Source organism: Bison bison, unplaced genomic scaffold (genome assembly GCF_000754665.1).
Source record: "Bison bison bison isolate TAMUID 2011002044 unplaced genomic scaffold, Bison_UMD1.0 scf7180017864371, whole genome shotgun sequence".
Lineage (NCBI taxonomy): Eukaryota > Metazoa > Chordata > Mammalia > Artiodactyla > Bovidae > Bison > Bison bison.
In genome coordinates this window covers 12548425-12566085 of record NW_011494943.1, presented here as the reverse complement: position 1 = coordinate 12566085, position 17661 = coordinate 12548425, and the positions used below count along the sequence as shown (strand labels likewise).

Here is a 17661-nt window from a genome sequence, read left to right as displayed (position 1 = left end):
TGGTTGGTTTTTTGTCGTTTTAAAACTTTTTTACTTTTTAGCTGCACCATGCAGCATTGTGGAACTTTAGTTCCCCAATCAGGGATTGAACCCGCAACCCCTGCATTGGAAGCGTAGAGTCTTCATCACTGGACCACCAGCGAAGTCTCTGCCTCTTCCTCTGTTGAAGGACATTTAGGTTGCTTCTGTGTCCTGACTATTGTAAATAGTATTGCAATGAACATTGGGGTGCATGTGTCTTTTTTGAATTATGTTTTTCTCTGGGTATATGCCCAGTAGTGAGATTGCTGGGCCATATGGTAGTTCTATTTTTAGTTTCTTAAGGAATCTCCATATTGTTCTCCGTAGTGGCTATATTAATTTACATTTCCCCCAACAGTTCAGGAAGGTTCCCTTTTCTTCATACCCTCTCCAGCATTTATTGTCATGGATTTTTGATGATGGTCTTCTGACCAGTGTGAAGTGATACCTCATCGTAGTTTTGATTTGCATTTTTCTAATAATTAGAGATTTTTTAACATCTTTTCTTCATGTGTTTGTTGGTCACTTGTGTGTCTTCTTTGGGGAAATGTCTATTTAAGTCTTCTGCCATTTATTTTTGATTTCTGAGCTGCATGAACTATTTGTGTATTTTGGAGACTAATATTTTGTCAGTTGCTTTGTTTGTAAATACTGGCTCCCATTCTGAGGGTAGTCTTTTCATCTTGTTTATGGTTTCTCTTGCCACTATTATTCAAAATAGTTTTGAAAGTCCTGGCCATGGTAATCAGAGAAGAAAAAGAAATAAAAGGAATCCAAATTGGAAAAGAAGAAATTAAACTGTCACTGTCTGCAGATGACATGATACTCTACATAGTAGTAGCAGCGGTTTAGTCGCTAAGTCGTGTCCGACTCTTGCGACCCCATGGACTGTAGCCCGCCAGGCTTTTCTGTCCATGGGATTCTCCAGGCAAGAATACTGGAGTGGATTGCCATTTCCTTCTCCAGGGGATCTTCCCGACCCAGGAATTGAATCGGGGTCTCCTGCACTGCAAGCAGATTCTTTACCAACTGAGCTACAAGTGAAACCCAATACTCTACATAGGAAATCCTAAAGATGCCACCAGGAAACTACTAATAGCTAATCAATGAATTTAATAAAGTTGCAGAATACAAAATTAATACTCTATAACCTTTTGCATTCTTATACACTAACAACAAAAGATCAGAAAGAAAAATCAAGGAAATAATCCCATTTACTGTTGCAACAAAAAGAAGAAAATATCTCAGAATCAACCTACCTAAGGAGGCAAAAGACCCATATGTACTAAACTACAAGATAGTGATTAAAGAATTCAAAGATGACACAAACCGATGGAGAGATATACCATGTTTTTGGATTGGAAGAGTCAATATTATGAAAATGACTATACCACTCAAAGCTATCTACAGATTCAATGCAATCCCTGTAAAATTACCAATGGCATTTTTCACAGAACTAGAATAGCAACAGCAACAAAAAAAAAATGACAATTTGTATAGAAGCATAAAAGGCCCTGGATAGTCAAAGCAGTCTTGAGAAAGAGAAATAAAGCTGAATCAAGCTGTCTGACTTCAGACTGTACTGCAAAGCTACAATAATGAAGAATCTATAGTGCTAGCACAAAAACAGAAATATAGATCTGTGGAGTAGGATCAAAAGGCCAGAGATAAACCCATGCACCTATGGTCACCTAACCTATGACAAAGGAGTCAAGATTTTTGATGGTAGCCATTCTGACCAGTGTGAGATGATACCTCATTATAGTTTTCATATGCGTTTTTTGATAATTAGTGATTTTGAGCATCTTGAGAGTCCCTTGGACTGCAAGGAGATCCAACCAGTCCATTCTGAAGGAGATCAGCCCTGGGATTTCTTTGGAAGGAATGATACTAAAGCTGAAACTCCAGTACTTGGCCACCTTATGTGAAGAGTTGACTCATTGGAAAAGACTCTGATGCTGGGAGGGATTGGGGGCAGGAGGAGAAGGGGACGACAGAGGATGAGATGGCTGGATGGTATCACTGACTCGATGGACGTGAGTCTGAGTGAACTCTGGGAGTTGGTGATGGACAGGGAGGCCTGGCGTGCTGCGATTCATGGGGTCGAAAAGAGTTGGACATGACTGAGCGACTGATCTGATCTGATACAATGGAGAAAAGATAACCTCTTCAATAAGTGGTGCTGGGAAAACTGGACAGCTACATGTAAAAGAATGAAATTAAAACACTCCGTAATACCATACACAAAAATAAACTGAAAATGGATTAAAGACCTAAATGTAAGGCCAGACACTATAAAACTCTTACAGGAAACATAGGCAGAACACTCTGACATAAATTGCCACGATCTCTTTTTAAAAAATATTTATTTATTTAATTTTGTCTGAGCTAGGTCTTCTTTTCTGCGAGGGCTTTTCTCTAGTTGTGAGCGGGGGCTATTCTCTAGTTGCGGTGCTCAGGCTTCTCATTCTGGTAGCTTCTCTTGTTGAAGAGCATGAGATCTTAGACCCGAGGGCTTCAATATAGTTGCAGCTCTCAGGCCTAGAGCACAGGCTCAATAGTTGTGACACCCGGGCACACATGCTTCAAGGCATGTGGGATTGTAGTTCCCTTACCAGGGATTGAACCCACATCTCCTGCATTGCAAGACAGATTCTTAACCACTGGATCATCAGGGAAGTCCCAGAAAACATTTTTAATCTTACAGTACAGTACCAGCCACATCATCACTGCTGCTTTTACGTTCGATTCTGGACATCCTGGGCTTGAAATAAAGATACTGTACTGCTGTGCTCTATACAGTACCGTAAAGTACCCGAAAGCGCAGCCACATGTAGAGGACGCACACACGTGACAGAGTATGCCAGGCACATGGACCAGCTTCTGTGGTTGGACTTGCTACCTGTCTCATCTTGGAAAGTTCGCCTCCAGAAGGTTTGTATGTAGGGGACTTACTGTTTTAATGATGTGAAATATATATTAAATCTGAAACTAAGAGCTGACTTGAGGCGGGTCGACTGAGACCCTGAAGCTGTTGTCAGGCCCATGGGCTCCGCTCACGACGAGAAAGGACAGGCCTCAGCTGCATGCTCTGCTGCAGCCTTGACGAGCTTTATATTGTTTTGTGAAGTGTCTCCCCAGAACTTCTGTTCATTCTTTTTTTACCAAATTTGGGACATTTTCAACCATTATTTCTTCAAGTACATTGTTGGCTCCACCCTCTTTTTCCTCCATCCTGGGACTGCAGAAGAACAGTGTGAACGCTGCATCTTCTGTTACCATCCCACAGGGCTCTGAGGCTCCGCTCATTTTTTTCAGCATATTTCTTTCTGTTATCAGGTCAGGTAACTTTCGTCATTCTCTGGTTCTTTTCTGTAACATGTTCATTCTGCCTTTTTTTTTGTTGTTGTTCATTCTGCCTTTGAGCCCAACTAGAATGTCCTTTGTTTCAGTTATTGTACTTCTTAGTTCTCAAGTTTCCATTTGCTTCTTTGTTATATTTTCTTTTTCTTTTCTGAGAGTTTCTGTTTTCCGTTTGTCCCAAGGCTGTGTGAAATTGCTTGTCAGAGCGTTTTTATGATGGCTGCTTTAAAATCCTTGTTAGATCATATCAGCATCTGTGTCATCTTGGTGTTAGCATCTATGGATTGTGTGTTCTCATTCAAGTGGAGAGTTCCTGTTTGTTGGTATGATCAGTGACTTTTGTGCTCCTTTTTTCCTTTTTGGCCACACTGCTCGGCATGTGGGATCTTCATTCCTCAAACAAAGAATAAAAACCTGTGCCCCCTACAGTGGAAGCAGAGAGTCCTAGTGGCTGGACTTCCAGGGAGTCCTGGTATGACTGTTGACTTTTGACTGTATCCTGAACACTTGTGGATTGTCCTGAGAGCCTGGATCCCACGTTATGTTCTCCTCTGCAGATCCTGTCTGGATCCTGCCAAAGCCACTCTTGCAAAGAAGCAGCATTACCTGTCACCTCACGTTTGCAAAGGAAGCCCTGCAAATGTGTAGTTTGGAGACTGTTCAGTGTGACTTTTCTTAACGCTGAGCTTTTTTTGTTTTTTTTACATAGTGACAGGAACAATGAGCTGGATCAGCAGCGGGAGCAGTATGGGACCCTGAAGTGGAAGCTGGAGAGGAGGCTCAAGGAGCTGGACGGCGAACTTGGCCTGCAGCGGCAGGTAGGGTGGGGGATCCGCTTCTTCCTCAGGACCGTTGTTTTCTTGGTTCTATAGTATCAGCCTGGGGTCACAAGTTTCCACTTTGTGGTGATCTGTGGCGAAATGTGTCAGGGTATCTAAATCTTCCTCTGTGGTAACTCCCCCAGAATTCTCTTTCCTTGGGAATGAATAAACATTTCATCCTTTATTTGTTTGAGAAAGAAGTATTATGAAGTCAGAGTTATTTACTGTGGAAGAGAGCTGGGAACTCAAATTGTGATAATTGTATTTCTTTCAACAAGCAATAAATGACCCTAAGTTTAAATATAGCTGTGTCAACTGACAGGAGACACTTAAACCTGTCTCCGAAATTTCTCCTCGTTGTCCCTGAAGCTCAGCCTCCACATCCGAGAGACTTTGCTATGCTGGAGTTTGGGTGAAGGACATCCTTCACACTTGGGGCTGAGTCCAGCAGGGCTGCGTGTGTGCAGCGACATGGGTCCCCTTGTTCGCCTTCCAGGATGTACCGAGCTTGTGTTGTCGCAGCAGTGGCAGGTGTTTATGGAAACTGCCACATGTAGCTCCTCGTGCATGCATGTGAATTTATCTGCTCAATACAACAGAGACACCATTTTGTTCTGCATTTTGCAAATAGGGAACCAAGGTCGAGACATTAAGTAACCTGCCCAAGATCCCCCTCAGTAAATCGAGGAGCCGTAATTTGAGTCGAAGACACTTCCAGCGTGTGAAGTCTTAGGCACTGTCCTCCTGCCCTGGGTTAGCGACTCACGACTTATTTTTAGACTTGTGTCTGCGATTTTGGAGAGGAGCTGGAGCTGGAAGCCAGCCTGGCTGTGTCCCCACCTCTGCCCTCCTTGGAGTGATAGTGACTGAGTGATCTGGGGTGATCCGACCTTGGACCCTGGTCTCCCGGTGGATGTGCCACGGGGCAGATATGAACTTTGTGCCTGCCTGTGCTGGCCTATCCTTTCTTGGCACTGGGGTCAGCAGTTCTCAAGGAGGGCAGACCGATCAGCTGGTGGACTGAGGCCTGAGTGTCGGGCCCTCCATCCCATAGCATGGCGTCAGTACCCTGAGATAGGACAGCATCCTGATGAGCTGTGCCCATCGGAATGGAAGATACCTGTGGACGCAAATGTCCTTATGACCGAGCTTTCGGGCCTGGCCGCATCTATTAACCACCGCTGGCGCAGGAGGAGCCCCTGTCCTTTCCTTCCCCTCTGGAAGCTTGAATTTCATTGTCCACAATGATGCCATCACTCAAAACATTCTGTAGAGCTTTTGACATTTCCTGCAGAGGACTTTCCTTTGGAGTCCTTGAGGACCTAAGAACTTTGTCTCTTATGGGTGGGTTTGACTTTGGGAAACATCCGAGGTCACTGGGGGCTGAGCTGGGCGATCAAGAGACCAGCTGTTACTCATCTAGGTCATGAGGTTTCCTCAGGTGGTGTCAGAGTCTCCTCCAGAGAGGAGTTTCAGAAGGGCTCCAGGTGGCGGTGGAATCATCCCTATTAGCAGGGCAGTCAGTGGCACATGGAGGCGGCGGTGGCCCTGGTGGGTGTTGTGGTCACTGGGCTGGGTCTCTGGATGACTTTCCAGCTTGTCCACACTCAAAGAAGTCCTTACTGTGAGTCAGGCTTGTTCAGGCTTTGAAACCCCTTGTCCACAAGGAAAGCCCCTTCAGATGTGCGTTTTCATACCAGCCCTGTCTCTTGCAGGAAGGAAACTTGACGTCTGGACTCTCCAGCTGTAGGCTTTGTCCAGGGCTGCTGCTGGGAACCTGGGCAGCCTTTGCTGTCTAGTGTAGTTCAGGGCCAGCTGGGGCCCATGCCAGCCTTGGGGCTCTATTGCCCGTGCCCGACCCTGTGACTGAAGGAAGGGTATTATGTGCTTATCGGCTTTGTGGCTTCCTTTGGACTGGTTTTTGTCTCCTTTTTCTGAAGATCTTTGTGCTCTTTACTGACTTGTCAAAGATAGAATTGATTCAATGGTTAAAAAAAAAAAGAATTGATTCAATGGTAATGTTGATTATTACCTTGAGGAAAGAAATGTAAGACGACGGGAGCTGAGTTAGTCTGTTTAATGTTTATTATGTCTGCAAGTTGTAGACTGTGGACTTGTTTTTTCATTATTGGTTAGCAGTCCCAGGATTAGAAGCCTCTAGAGGAGAAACAATGACTTATTGATGTATTCATTCATTTAACAAAGAGATTTCACCAGGCACGTTCCTGGGCTCTGGGGTTAGGGCTGAGCACTAGCCCCACCTGCCCTGGGAGTGAGCTGGCCCTCGTCGGGGATGCAGTGAGCACCTGAACAGTATAGTCTCTGGCTTTAGCATCCTGGGGTCATCACCTGTGTGACACGGGCAGGGTGGGGTGGAACTGTCTTTTAATAGGCAAGTCAGGGCACCCTGAGAAGAGGACTTGTGAGCCCAAGTCTGCAGGTAGCAACAGAATTCAGGTTCAAGGAGACTGAGGTGAGGGCTATGATGGCCTCCCAGGCCTTCATGAGAATGACCTTTGCTCCAGGTGAGGTGAGAAACTCTTGGGGGCTTGTGAGCCAAGTCAAGTCTTTAAAAGAGCCTCTTCTGTGGGGTTGAGGACAGACTGTGGAGCTGGGGAGGTAGGGAGACACAAGAGGGCTGCTGCAGCCCTAGGTGAGAGGTGGGGGACTCGAGCCACTGACAGGTTCTGGATACACCTAGACAGCAGAGCCAGCGGACACGCTGATAGATCAGATGGGGTGAGAGGCGGGCACCAAGGACATGCCTGCTTTGAGGCTGAGTGCCTGGCGGGACGACTTGCCATGTATTGAGATGGGGGAACTGCACAGGAAGGATGGGGAGGGCGCTTGGTTGGGCTGTGTACAAGGAGGTGGCTCCTGGGCTCCCAGGAAGACACACTGGGAGGTCAGGGCGGAGGGGGGTGGTCACAAGGTACAGAGCTGGAAGCTTGGGGCTTCCCCAGAGGGTGGCTGTAGACAGAGGAGCCAGCTGTCCAGGCTGAACCTTGAATTCAAGAACAGAGAAGTTTAGGGGACATCGTCACAGGGCAGGGGTATGGCTTGGGGACTAGCAGGAGAGGGGCCCCCAGGAACAAGAGAGGAAGGTGGTCAGAAGGCAGGCCTGAGCCCCTTACCTCTGGGTTGAAGTGGGGATGGGGAGTGCAATGGGTTTCTTGTTTCCTCACCAAGGACCCTAAGTGCTTACCTACTGGTCTGGGCCAGGTTCTGCCTGTGTGTGGGCTTCCTGCCCCCTGGTGGCCATAGCCTGCACAACTTTGAGCTGAAACCAAAGGCTTCAGTATTTTGTAGTGTTAGCAGTCAAAGTAATGCTCAAACTTCTCCAAGCCAGGCTTCAACAGAACGTGAACCGTGAACTTCCAGATGTTCAAGCTGAATTTAGAAAAGGCAGAGGAACCAGAGATCAAATTGCCAACATCCGTTGGATCATTGAAAAAGCAAGAGAGTTCCAGAGAAACATTTACTTCTGCTTTATTGACTACGCCAAAGCCTTTAACTTTGTGGATCACAACAAATTGTGAAAATTCTTAAAGAGATGGGAATACCAGATCACCTTACCTGCCTCCTGAGAAATCTGTATGCAGGTCAAGAAGCAACAGTTAGAACTGGACATGGAACAAGAGACTGGTTCCAAATTGGGAAAGGGGTATGTCAGGCTGTATATTGTTACCCTGCTTATTTAACTTATATGCAGAGTACATCATGCGAAATGCTGGGCTGGATGAAGCACAAGCTGGAATCAAGACTGCCGGGAGAAATATCAATAACCTCAGATATGCAGATGACACCACCCTTATGGCAGAAAGCGAAAAGGAACTCAAAAGCCTCTTGATGAAAGTGAAAGAGGAGAGTGAAAAAGTTGGCTTAAAACTCAACATTCAGAAAACTAAGATCATGGCATCTGGTCCCATCACTTCATGGCAAATAGATGGGAAAACAATGGAAATAGTGACTTCATTTTTGGGGGCTCCAAAATCACTGCAGATGGTGACTGCAGCCATGAAACTAAAAGACATTTGCTCCTTGGAAGAAAAGTTATGATCAACCTAGACAGCTTATTAAAAAGCAGAGACATTACTTTGGCGAACAAGGTCCATTTAGTCAAAGCTATGGTTTTTCCAGTAGTCATGTATGGATGTGAGAGTTGGACTATAAAGAAGGCTGACCGCCAAAGAATTGGTGTTTTCGAACTGTGGTGTTGGAGAAGACTCTTGAGAGTCCCTTGGACTTCAAGGAGATTGAGCCAGTCGATCCTAAAGGAAATCAGTCCTAAATATTCATTGAAAGGACTGATGCTGAAGCTCATACTCCAATACTGTGGCCACCTGAGGTGAAGAACTGACTCATTTGAAAAGACACTGATGCTGGGAAAGATTGAAGGCGGGAGGAGATGGGGACAACAGAAGATGAAATGGTTCGATGGCATCACTGACTTGATGGACATGAATTTGAGCAAGTTCTGGGAGTAGGTAATGGATAGGGAGGCCTGGTGTGCTGCAGCCCATATGGTCACAAAAAGTCGGACGTGACTGAGCTACTGAACTGAACTGAGCATTCAGTCTCAATGATTTTCATATTCTGATCCCAACAAGGGTTACTTGTGTGACCCCCTTAAACTTCATCTGGCTTCTCAAGGGATTAAAAAAATGTATATTTTCAATTGTACCACGCAGTGTCTCTGAGGCCCCCAGCCTCGACTTTCAGAGGAGGGGAGGGAGCCTGCCACGCATTTATCTCAGGAAGAGGCAGAGACACACCCGTTCTTGCCTGCACGCTCTGGCTGGGCTCAGCCTCCCTTGACCCTTTCCTTTGGGTAACTGAGTCTGTCCAGCTCTCTTCAAAAGCAGAGCCCTTGTTACTCGGTCAGAAACCTGGAATCCTGCTAGTGTGCTGCGCTTTTCACGCACTGTGCTTTGCACGTGCTGTGCTGGCCGGGCTCAGCCTGTCCTCACAGCTCCTCCATGGGCTGGGCCTCCTGTCTTCCCGCTCCGTGTTAACCTGTGCTCACCCTAACGACGGGTGTCAGGTAAAGTCACTGTGAGGTTTTAGGCCAGGAGAGGTGGTTAGATTCAGACTAACTCCAGGACATGCATTTCAGTTTGACTCTGTCCCTCACTGTGATTTGTGCGTCTATATCCAGACCTCCTATTCAAAGGCCACATCAGCCATGCATGTCTGCTCTCCTGACACTGCTGGAGACAGGACTGTAAAGGATTAAGGACAGTGAGAACCCATAGCAGTGGCAGGAGCAGGAGAAGGGCCTCAGCACCCGGATGGGCCTGCGCCTTCCCCGGGGCGGCATAGCAGGGGGAGGGGACCTGTGGGAGACACACCCCGTGGACCTACAGACTCAGATCTTAGGCCCCAGGATGTTGAGGGCCATGCATGTGCAGGTGGAAGTCTATCTGGGGCCACGAACCCCCGCTCACATGCAGATGGACGGCCCAGCAGCCGGGGAAGTGCCCTTCCCCAGGCAGAAGCTCAGCACAAATTTCCTGAAATAAATCGAATCACTCATGGGGAGAAGGAAGGCAGCTGTGTGGGCCCAAGTGCCTGCTGCGTAGGTCTAAGCTTAGGGAGACAGCACCCTCAGTCAGCTCTGCCAAGATTGGCTTCATTAAGCAGTCATTTCCTACAGTCCACGCAACCATATTGTGTGCAGTTCGACAGGTTTAACACAGCCAAGGTAACAGGGTAACAGCCAAGACAGAACTTTACTGCCACCCAAAGTTCTGTGTGCCTCTCTGCGATCAGGGAGCAGCGCCCCCGGCCCTGGTCCCACCAGCCTGCTGCCTTCCACTTGCAGTGAGAACTGGCTTTTCAGAGTCCTGTGAGAACAGAGCCTCGAGCTGTTTCCCCTTTTTGTCTGGCTTCCCCCTCGCCGTGCGGTGTCTGAGGCGCACGGATGTCGTGTGGTTGGCGGCTGTTCCTTCTTGGTGCCTGCTGGTGCTGTGTGTTGCGTGTAGGTGCCAGTATGTTTCCATTCTCTGTCAGCTCATTCTTTGGACGCTTGGGTCTTTTCAGTTTGGAGCCAGTTTGAATAAGGCTGCTGTGAGCCTTCTTGGCTGTCTTTGAATGGACACAGGCTCCACGACCAGGAGTGCAACTTCCGGGACGCGCACTACGTAACTTTTGAGAAACTGCCGAGCTGTCCTTTAGGATGGTTATAGGGTCACATCCCACCAGCTGCAGACTAGAGTTCTGGTCACTTCCCGTCCTTGCTCGCACTTAGTGTTGTTAGTCTTTCCCTTTTTAGTAGTCTAGTGGGTGTGTACCTGGGGATTGAATGCGATTATCCTTGATGATCAGAGTTTAAGCATCTATTAACGTGCTTATTGGCCATTCATATATCCTTATGAAGTGTCTGTTCAGCTTTTTTGTACTTAAAAAAAAAATTGGGTTGTCTTCCTAGTATTGATTTGTGAGTTCTTCATGTGTACTCCAGAAATAAGTCCTTAAGTATATATTTTTTTGAATATTTTCTCCCGTTCTGTGCCTTACCTTTTCCTTTTTGTAAGTCTTAATTTCAATATCCTAGTGAACTATTTCGGAGAAGGCGATGGCACCCCACTCCAGTACTCTTGCCTGGAAAATCCCATGGATGGAGGCGCCTGGTAGGCTGCATGCAGTCCATGGGGTCGCTGAGAGTCAGACACGACTGAGCGACTTCACTTTCACTTTTCACTTTCATGCATTGGAGAAGGAAATGGCAACCCACTCCAGTGTTCTTGCCTGGAGAATCCCAGGGACGGGGGAGCCTGGTGGATGCCGCCTATGGGGTTGCACAGAGTCGGACACGACTGAAGTGACTTAGCAGCAGCAGTGAACTATTTATTGCCTCATTCCTGGCAATAAATAAAGGAGTGTGTAACTGAGGCAGGATTACAAGACAGAGAAATGCCAGCAACCCAAGAAGAGGCCCAGAGGAACAGGGAAGGTGATTCCTGAAGCCCACCATTGTGTGATCAGCGGGGCAGCAGGGTGGGCCCCGTGGGCCACCCGTGCTAGGCTTGCCCGTGCGTGGCATCTGGTTGTCCGAGTTGGGCTAGTTTTCTGCACGGGTGGCTCTGGTGCCGAAGCCTCCCAGGCCCCACAGGCGGTGCCAGTGATACTGCAACTCTCATCAGCCTGGTCCTGGAGGATGGGTCCGGAGAATAGCTGCCTTCCTGCTTCTGGGGCAGAGGCTGGCTATTTCCCTCCTCCCCACAGGGCTCTTCCTTTGTCCCTTCCCTGAGGTGAGAGTTCGAGCCTGCAGGGGGTGGTGGGGTGGGGAGGTCAGTACCCCCAGGAATGTATTTTTCATCCATAACTCAGATGCTAGGAGGAAGGGCCAATCAGAACAAGAAAGAATTTTGACAATTACAAGTACATATAAAGGAATAAATTCAGAAGATAGAAAAAAGACACATAAAGTCCAACAGAAGATAAGAGACATGGAAGATAAGTCCAGAATTCATCTAACAATATAAATTCCAGAAACATACAGCAAAGAACGGGAAGGGATCAGATTGTCAAGTGAACGGTGCAGTTGCTTCTTGGGGTGGGGACTTCAGACTGAAACCCCTGCCCCACCAGAGCCATGAACGAAAGTGTGTCAGAGAAACAAAGAGGAGATGCTACAAACATCCACAAAACCTATAAGGCAAAGCCTGGCCCCAGCTCCTCTGCCGCAGCTTGGGATAGGCTTGAAAAGGCCTTCAGCGCTGTGGGGCCAGATGTCAGGCCAGAGCCCTGGAGTGTGAGGGTGTGGATGCCTCAGACTAGGCGGCTGCCTCTCAGGAGGTTACTGGAGTGTAACTACTGAGTGAGCTCTGAGCAGCACCTGTGGGTCAGGGCTGAGGGGTCAACCTGTAGCTGCCTCTGTTTCCCTTCTGAGTTTAGAACTTTGAGAACCAAGAGATGGAGGGAGTGGAGAAGGCTGCCGGGAGGAGGGACTGAGCTGGGCGGGCTCCCTGGATCCCCAGGACGGGGTGGCTCCAGTCACAGGGCCCAGCTGGCAGCCTCACATGGAACCCATGAGCCTGAGTGAGGTGGAGCAGGGGGTGGCTCCTGCTCCCATAACTGGGAGAAGGCCTACTGGGGCCGGGGATCCTGGGACTCTCACCCTGATGCGAGCTCTTGAGGCAGGGAGGAGGCTCCTTTCCTGCAAGAGTACACGGAGAGAGGGGAAGAGGGCATCAAGGGATCCTGGGGATCGCCTGGGGAGCTGTGAAGGGCAGGCCTGGATACCGGCTGTGGGGCAGCCCAGGGAGAGGAACGCCAGGAGGGGAAAGAATCATACCGTGGGGTGTGTCCTGGGAAGCAGACACCACTCGGGAAACAGGAGAGCACCAGAGGAGTGGCGGGAGAAGGGGAGGAGGGGAAATGAAAACTCAGAAAAACAATGATGTGGGAACCATCATAATTGTTCACTGTTGGGTGTGCAGTGAATCACTAGTATAATAATTTAGGGACTTTTGGATTCAGCCCGTGAGTGAGGCATTCACAGAGCCAGGGGGTGGAGCCATGACCCTGGGTTGGGGAGTGGGGTGGGACTGCTCAGGAACCCGGCAGGCAGCATGGAGGACTGATGGGGAAGAATGGCATTTTTTTAGAGACATAGACGGAACCAACAGCTTAACTGCTCGGAGGGGTGGTTCTGGGTTCACCGGCCTCTGCTAACCTTTCCTTGTGGGTTTGCTAGCTGCTCTGTCTGGGCAGAGCAAAACCCCACAGGATCACGGAGAAAACAGACAAACCCACGCCCGGGGTGAAAACACAGGCTCTCTGATGCCCTTCAGCCTCGGTCCCACCGTTGACCGCATCCTCCATGAGGCCCTCTGTATCCCTCCCACCCTCAGCAAGCCTGTGGACCTCTGCCAGCCCCACTGTGCTCCTTTCGCCAGCAGCCCTTTTCTGTTCCAGGAGCTGCTCCAGGAGTTTGAGTCTGAAATGCAGAAGCGGGAGCACGAGTTCCGCCTGCGGGCCGATAGCATGAGCAGTGTTGTCCTGGCGCACGAACTCAAGGTAGCGGGCCCCTCGGACTGTGACTGTGTCCTCGGCATAAGTGGGAAGGCCCTGGCCAGTTAGGGTTCACACCAAGGCCTCCCTCTCTCTTTGTACGTGGGCTGGGGTCTTTACCATGCAGGTGACATGCTTGCCACCATGCCCGCTAGGGCTCTAGCCCGGAGTGATGGCCACTCTGCCCACCAGGAGGAGCACCGGTGCCACTAGTCTGGGTCTGGTTACTCTGACTTTGAGGAAGGGCCTCCCCCAGGAGAAACCGCCATCCCGCAAACTCTGTCCTTGGCCTGTGAAATCCCGTGACAGCTCAGGAGGGGCCTGTGAGGAGGTGTCACTTGCCCCCTATTTTCAGAAGGAGGCCTGTCTGCTGTTGGTGCTCCCAGCTGTGGTTCTGGCTGCCATCCACGAGGCATGGCTTCTCTAAAGCACTGACCTGGCCAGGGGACACGTGAGGAGCACACACACCTGGCCTTTAGCACCAAGACAGGGACCAGCTGGGAGAGGAGGGGGAGGTGTGTGTTGGACAAAGAAGCAGGGCTGACGTCTGGCCCAGTCCTGCCACCCTAGCTGGTCACACCTGGGCAGCATCCAGCCAGGTGGATGGATGCTTGCCCTAGTGATACCAAGGTGCCTCCTCCAGGCTGTCAGCCTCCCACAGGGCCACAGTCCAAGGGGCAGCACTGGGCCCTGCCTGACCCTTGAACAAGAGTCTCTCTGACTTCCCCCTGGAAGAATGCTGTCCCTGTCACCCAGGGCCAGCAGGACTTTGGGGCTGGGGCTGCCACAAGGTGATCCCCATGAGGCCTCTTTGGGGACTTCTGAGCAGCAGGGAACAGAAGACAAGTGGGACATGTGAAGCTAACCTATGCCTCACAGTGGAGTGGGCACTTCTGTGGAAAAGAGCAGGGAAAGGTGGGCCAGGGCATGCCCCACTCCCACCTCTGCCATGAGGTGGTTCTGGTCCCCTGAACACCTATCCCTGGAGAGCATCACAGCTTGTACACAGGTTATACACAAATTTGGGAGCAGCAGTACCATCACCCCTGTGTTATAGTCAAGGAAGCCAAGGCCCCAGAGAAGCTATTTAAAAACTGAGCATGCGGCTGGGATTTGAGTGGGGTCACTCAGCAGGGACCCAGATTCTCACAACCTCCACCTCCTCTGTGACTCCAGGATCCAGATCATGGCCTGGCTGGGGTGCTGGGGTGCGACTTGGATTCACCGGGGTCTGCTCTCGATGCTGCGAGAGCATGTGAGGAGATTCTCACTGTTTTGTTGCTTCTCAAATTCCAGTCTTTCTTCTCTCCCTGTTCTGATACGATGGTAACACTTAACTCTTAACACCTCTGTCTGTTCCACTTACATCCTCATTTTGAATTCTCTTTTCGAAGATTAAACTGCTGAACAAAGAGCTTGCGGCCCTGAGAGAGGCTGGGGCGAAGGCTGCGGAGTCCCTGCAGGGTGCCGAGGTGGCGAACGCGGAGCTGGAAGACAGGCTGCAGCGAAGAGACTGGGAGCTCCGAGACCTGGTGGCTGTGAAGGACGCCCGGTGCGGAGCCTCCCCACCTCCCCGTGGGTGGGCATGGCCAACGAGCTGTCTGGGCTCTAGCCCCGAGGCGTCTGCCTGTCCCGGGTTATTCCAGGTTGGCTTTGCAGTAGCCTCTTATGTGCTTTTTCCACTAACATTTGCTTCTTTTCAGGATAAAAGATTTAGAGGGTAAACTTCACTCTGTGCAGCTCACCAGGAAAAGAGAAGAGGAGACATTTCGGAGGAAGTGAGTGTTTTCTGGCTCCAGTGTCAGTGTGGGGTAACGTCCCCCGACCACCTTGGAAGCAAAGCCCCCTTCTGTGGGACGTCAGGAGGGTCAGGCCTGCTCTTCCAGGATCGCCCCTCACTTCTCAGTTCTAATGAGCGTATTTGTGTGTGTTTGGAGGAATATCAAAACCCTGAGAATTACAGGACACGTGTGGTGAAACGACTTGCTGAAAGCCATCCAGGTTGACACCTTAGTGCTAATATACTTGACCCGTTGACACAGTCACAGGAGCAGGGTGCACGCACATGTTCTGTGTCATCACACTGCATGGCCCTGCAGAGTCATGTGCAGCCCAGGTGGCATTATTTATTTGGCCAAGGTGACAAGGAACCTGTGTTCCCTGGCGTAGGCAGTGGTGTCTGTGCCCTGGAGTCTTGGTGTGTGCCTCTCAAAAATAACTAACCAATGATCACAGGATGATGCGTTCAGAGATAACTCCTTCCCTTCACTAGTTGTCATGATCAAACACTTTTTGTGATTTGGTGAAAAAGAAAGGCATATCTTACAAGAAACTTAACAAGTACAGCTGTTATGTGTATATTTTTTTGCTATTAGAAGGTGGAAAATACTGAACAGTTTGCAAGATGAGTAAGATGAGAACTGATCATAATTGGAATGAAAAGTACATCACATGACTTGATTAAATAAGGCTTAACCATCTCATCAAACAACGCTGATGAAATCTGAAGAGAATGCTGTAGAATTATGTTTTTTAGGGCTTTTTACTTTTCACTGAAGCCAAATAGAATAAAAGCATAAAAAGTCATGTCAGCATGGTGTTGCCTGTTAGCAACACCTGTATTTTCGAGACAAATACCTGTTCCATTGACAGAGTTTCGATAGGTTTGACATCTCTCACCGAGACAGACGTGCAGCCTGCCTCCCAAGGCCCCCAGTTCTTGGAAGTCTCCAGTCCTGGGTTGGAAGCAGCTCAGCAGTTGGGGTAGCTGTGAAGGGAGGGCAGTTTGCACCTGCACTCTTCTTCCCTAGTCTGTGAGGGTTCTGCTGGTGATGCTTTGCTGAAGCACCTGTTCTGGGTTCTTTTTCCTAAAGCACAAATATCTGCTCAAGTCTCTTTTTCCCAAGGACTGTGAGCTTGGAAGGGAGGGGGGCCAGTCTGAAAATCTCTCAGTCAGTGGTTCCTCGTGAGGAATGAGGAGCAGAGGAAGTGGGCAGAAATGCCCTCTAAAAGGACACGTATGTAGCCCTAGCAGGACGAGGGAGGTTCTGGGCTAGGGGGTCCAGAACGGGGCTGTTGGGGACCTCCCTGTGTTTCAGGCATGAGGAGCTGGACCATCTGGCCAGGGAAAGGGACGCTGTGCTGATGGCAGCAAAGAGCGCCCACGTGGAGCAGCTGCAGGCAGCGGAGGCCAGGGCCCTGGAGCTGCAGGCGCGTTGTGAGAACCTCGAAGTACAGCTCCGCAGGGCCGAGTGGAAGCAGGTGGATGCCGCCAAGGAGAAGGATGCTGCCATTGACAAGTGAGCCCGGGCCAAGGGCCTGGCTGCCTAGTTACCTGTTTCAGATGAAGGGAAGTGGGCACCGGGTGTTGGGAGTCACCCCTGCAGCTCTCCCGTCACTTTCTTAACCATTCTCTTTCCTTTTGTTTCATTTGAAAGTGTGTGTGGACGTATGTATGAATGTGTGCATTTATTTATTTATGGTAAAATACACATAGCAGGAAATTTACCATCTTGGCCACTTTTAAATTCAGTGGCATTAAGCACATTCACGCTGTTGAGCAACCGTCACTCCGTTCGTCTTCAGAACCCTTTTCTTTGTGAAACTATAACTGTGCCTCTTCAGTAATGATTCCCCATCCCCCTCTCCCAGCCCCTGGCACCCACCACCCCACCTCCAGTCTCTGTGAATCTGAGTGCCCTAAGGGCCTCACACAAGTGGAATCCCTCTGTCTGCCCTTCTCTGACTGACTGATTCCACTCAGCGTGATGGCTTCAAGGTTCATCCACGTTGCTGCAGCAGGCATCAGAAATACTCTTCCTCTTTAAGGCTGAGTAACATCACATTGCTTGCATACAGCTACCTTTTGTTTATCATTTCATCCGTTGATGGCGATCTTGGGTGTTTCCGCCTTTTAGCAGCTGTGACTGTGGGTGAGCAGATTTCTGCTCAGGTCTCTTTTCAGTTCTTTTGGATGTGTACCCGGAAGTGGAGGTGCCAGGTGTGACTTTTTGAGGAACTGTGTTCCACAGTAATTGCACATTCTCCACAAGGGTTCCAGTTTCTCCATAAACTAGCTGCATTTTATTGTTTTTTTTAATTAAAAATTCTTTTTGGACTTCCCTGGTGGTACAGTGGATAAGAATCCGCCTGCCAATACAGGGGACTCGGGTCTGACATCTGGTCCAGGGAGATTTCACGTGCCGAGGAACAACTAAGCCCCCACGCCACAACCGCTGAGCCCTCGCTCTAGAACCCTCGAGCCGCAATTACTGAGCCTGCCTGCTGCAACTGCTGAAGCCCGTGCACCTCGAGACCTCGCTCACAAGAGAAGCCACTGCAGCAAGAGGCCCGTGCACCGCAACTGGAGAGCGGCCCCACCCTCCACAGCTGGGGGAAACCCAAGCACAGCGATGAAGACCCAGCACAACCAAAAACA

General features: G+C 49.5%; 1 protein-coding gene across 8 annotated transcripts in view; it reads left to right on the top strand.

Annotated features, from left to right (window-relative positions):
- The window catches only part of CCDC57 (coiled-coil domain containing 57), a 110351-nt gene that overhangs the window by 15080 nt on the left and 77610 nt on the right, over positions 1 to 17661 (top strand). For all 8 annotated transcript variants that reach the window (XM_010856356.1, XM_010856355.1, XM_010856352.1 and 5 more), the window contains 5 exons: positions 4094 to 4202; positions 13128 to 13229; positions 14618 to 14775; positions 14927 to 15001; positions 16322 to 16522. In XM_010856356.1, the coding sequence (XP_010854658.1) occupies positions 4094 to 4202; positions 13128 to 13229; positions 14618 to 14775; positions 14927 to 15001; positions 16322 to 16522 (645 nt within the window). The remainder of the gene's footprint in view (positions 1 to 4093; positions 4203 to 13127; positions 13230 to 14617; positions 14776 to 14926; positions 15002 to 16321; positions 16523 to 17661) is intronic.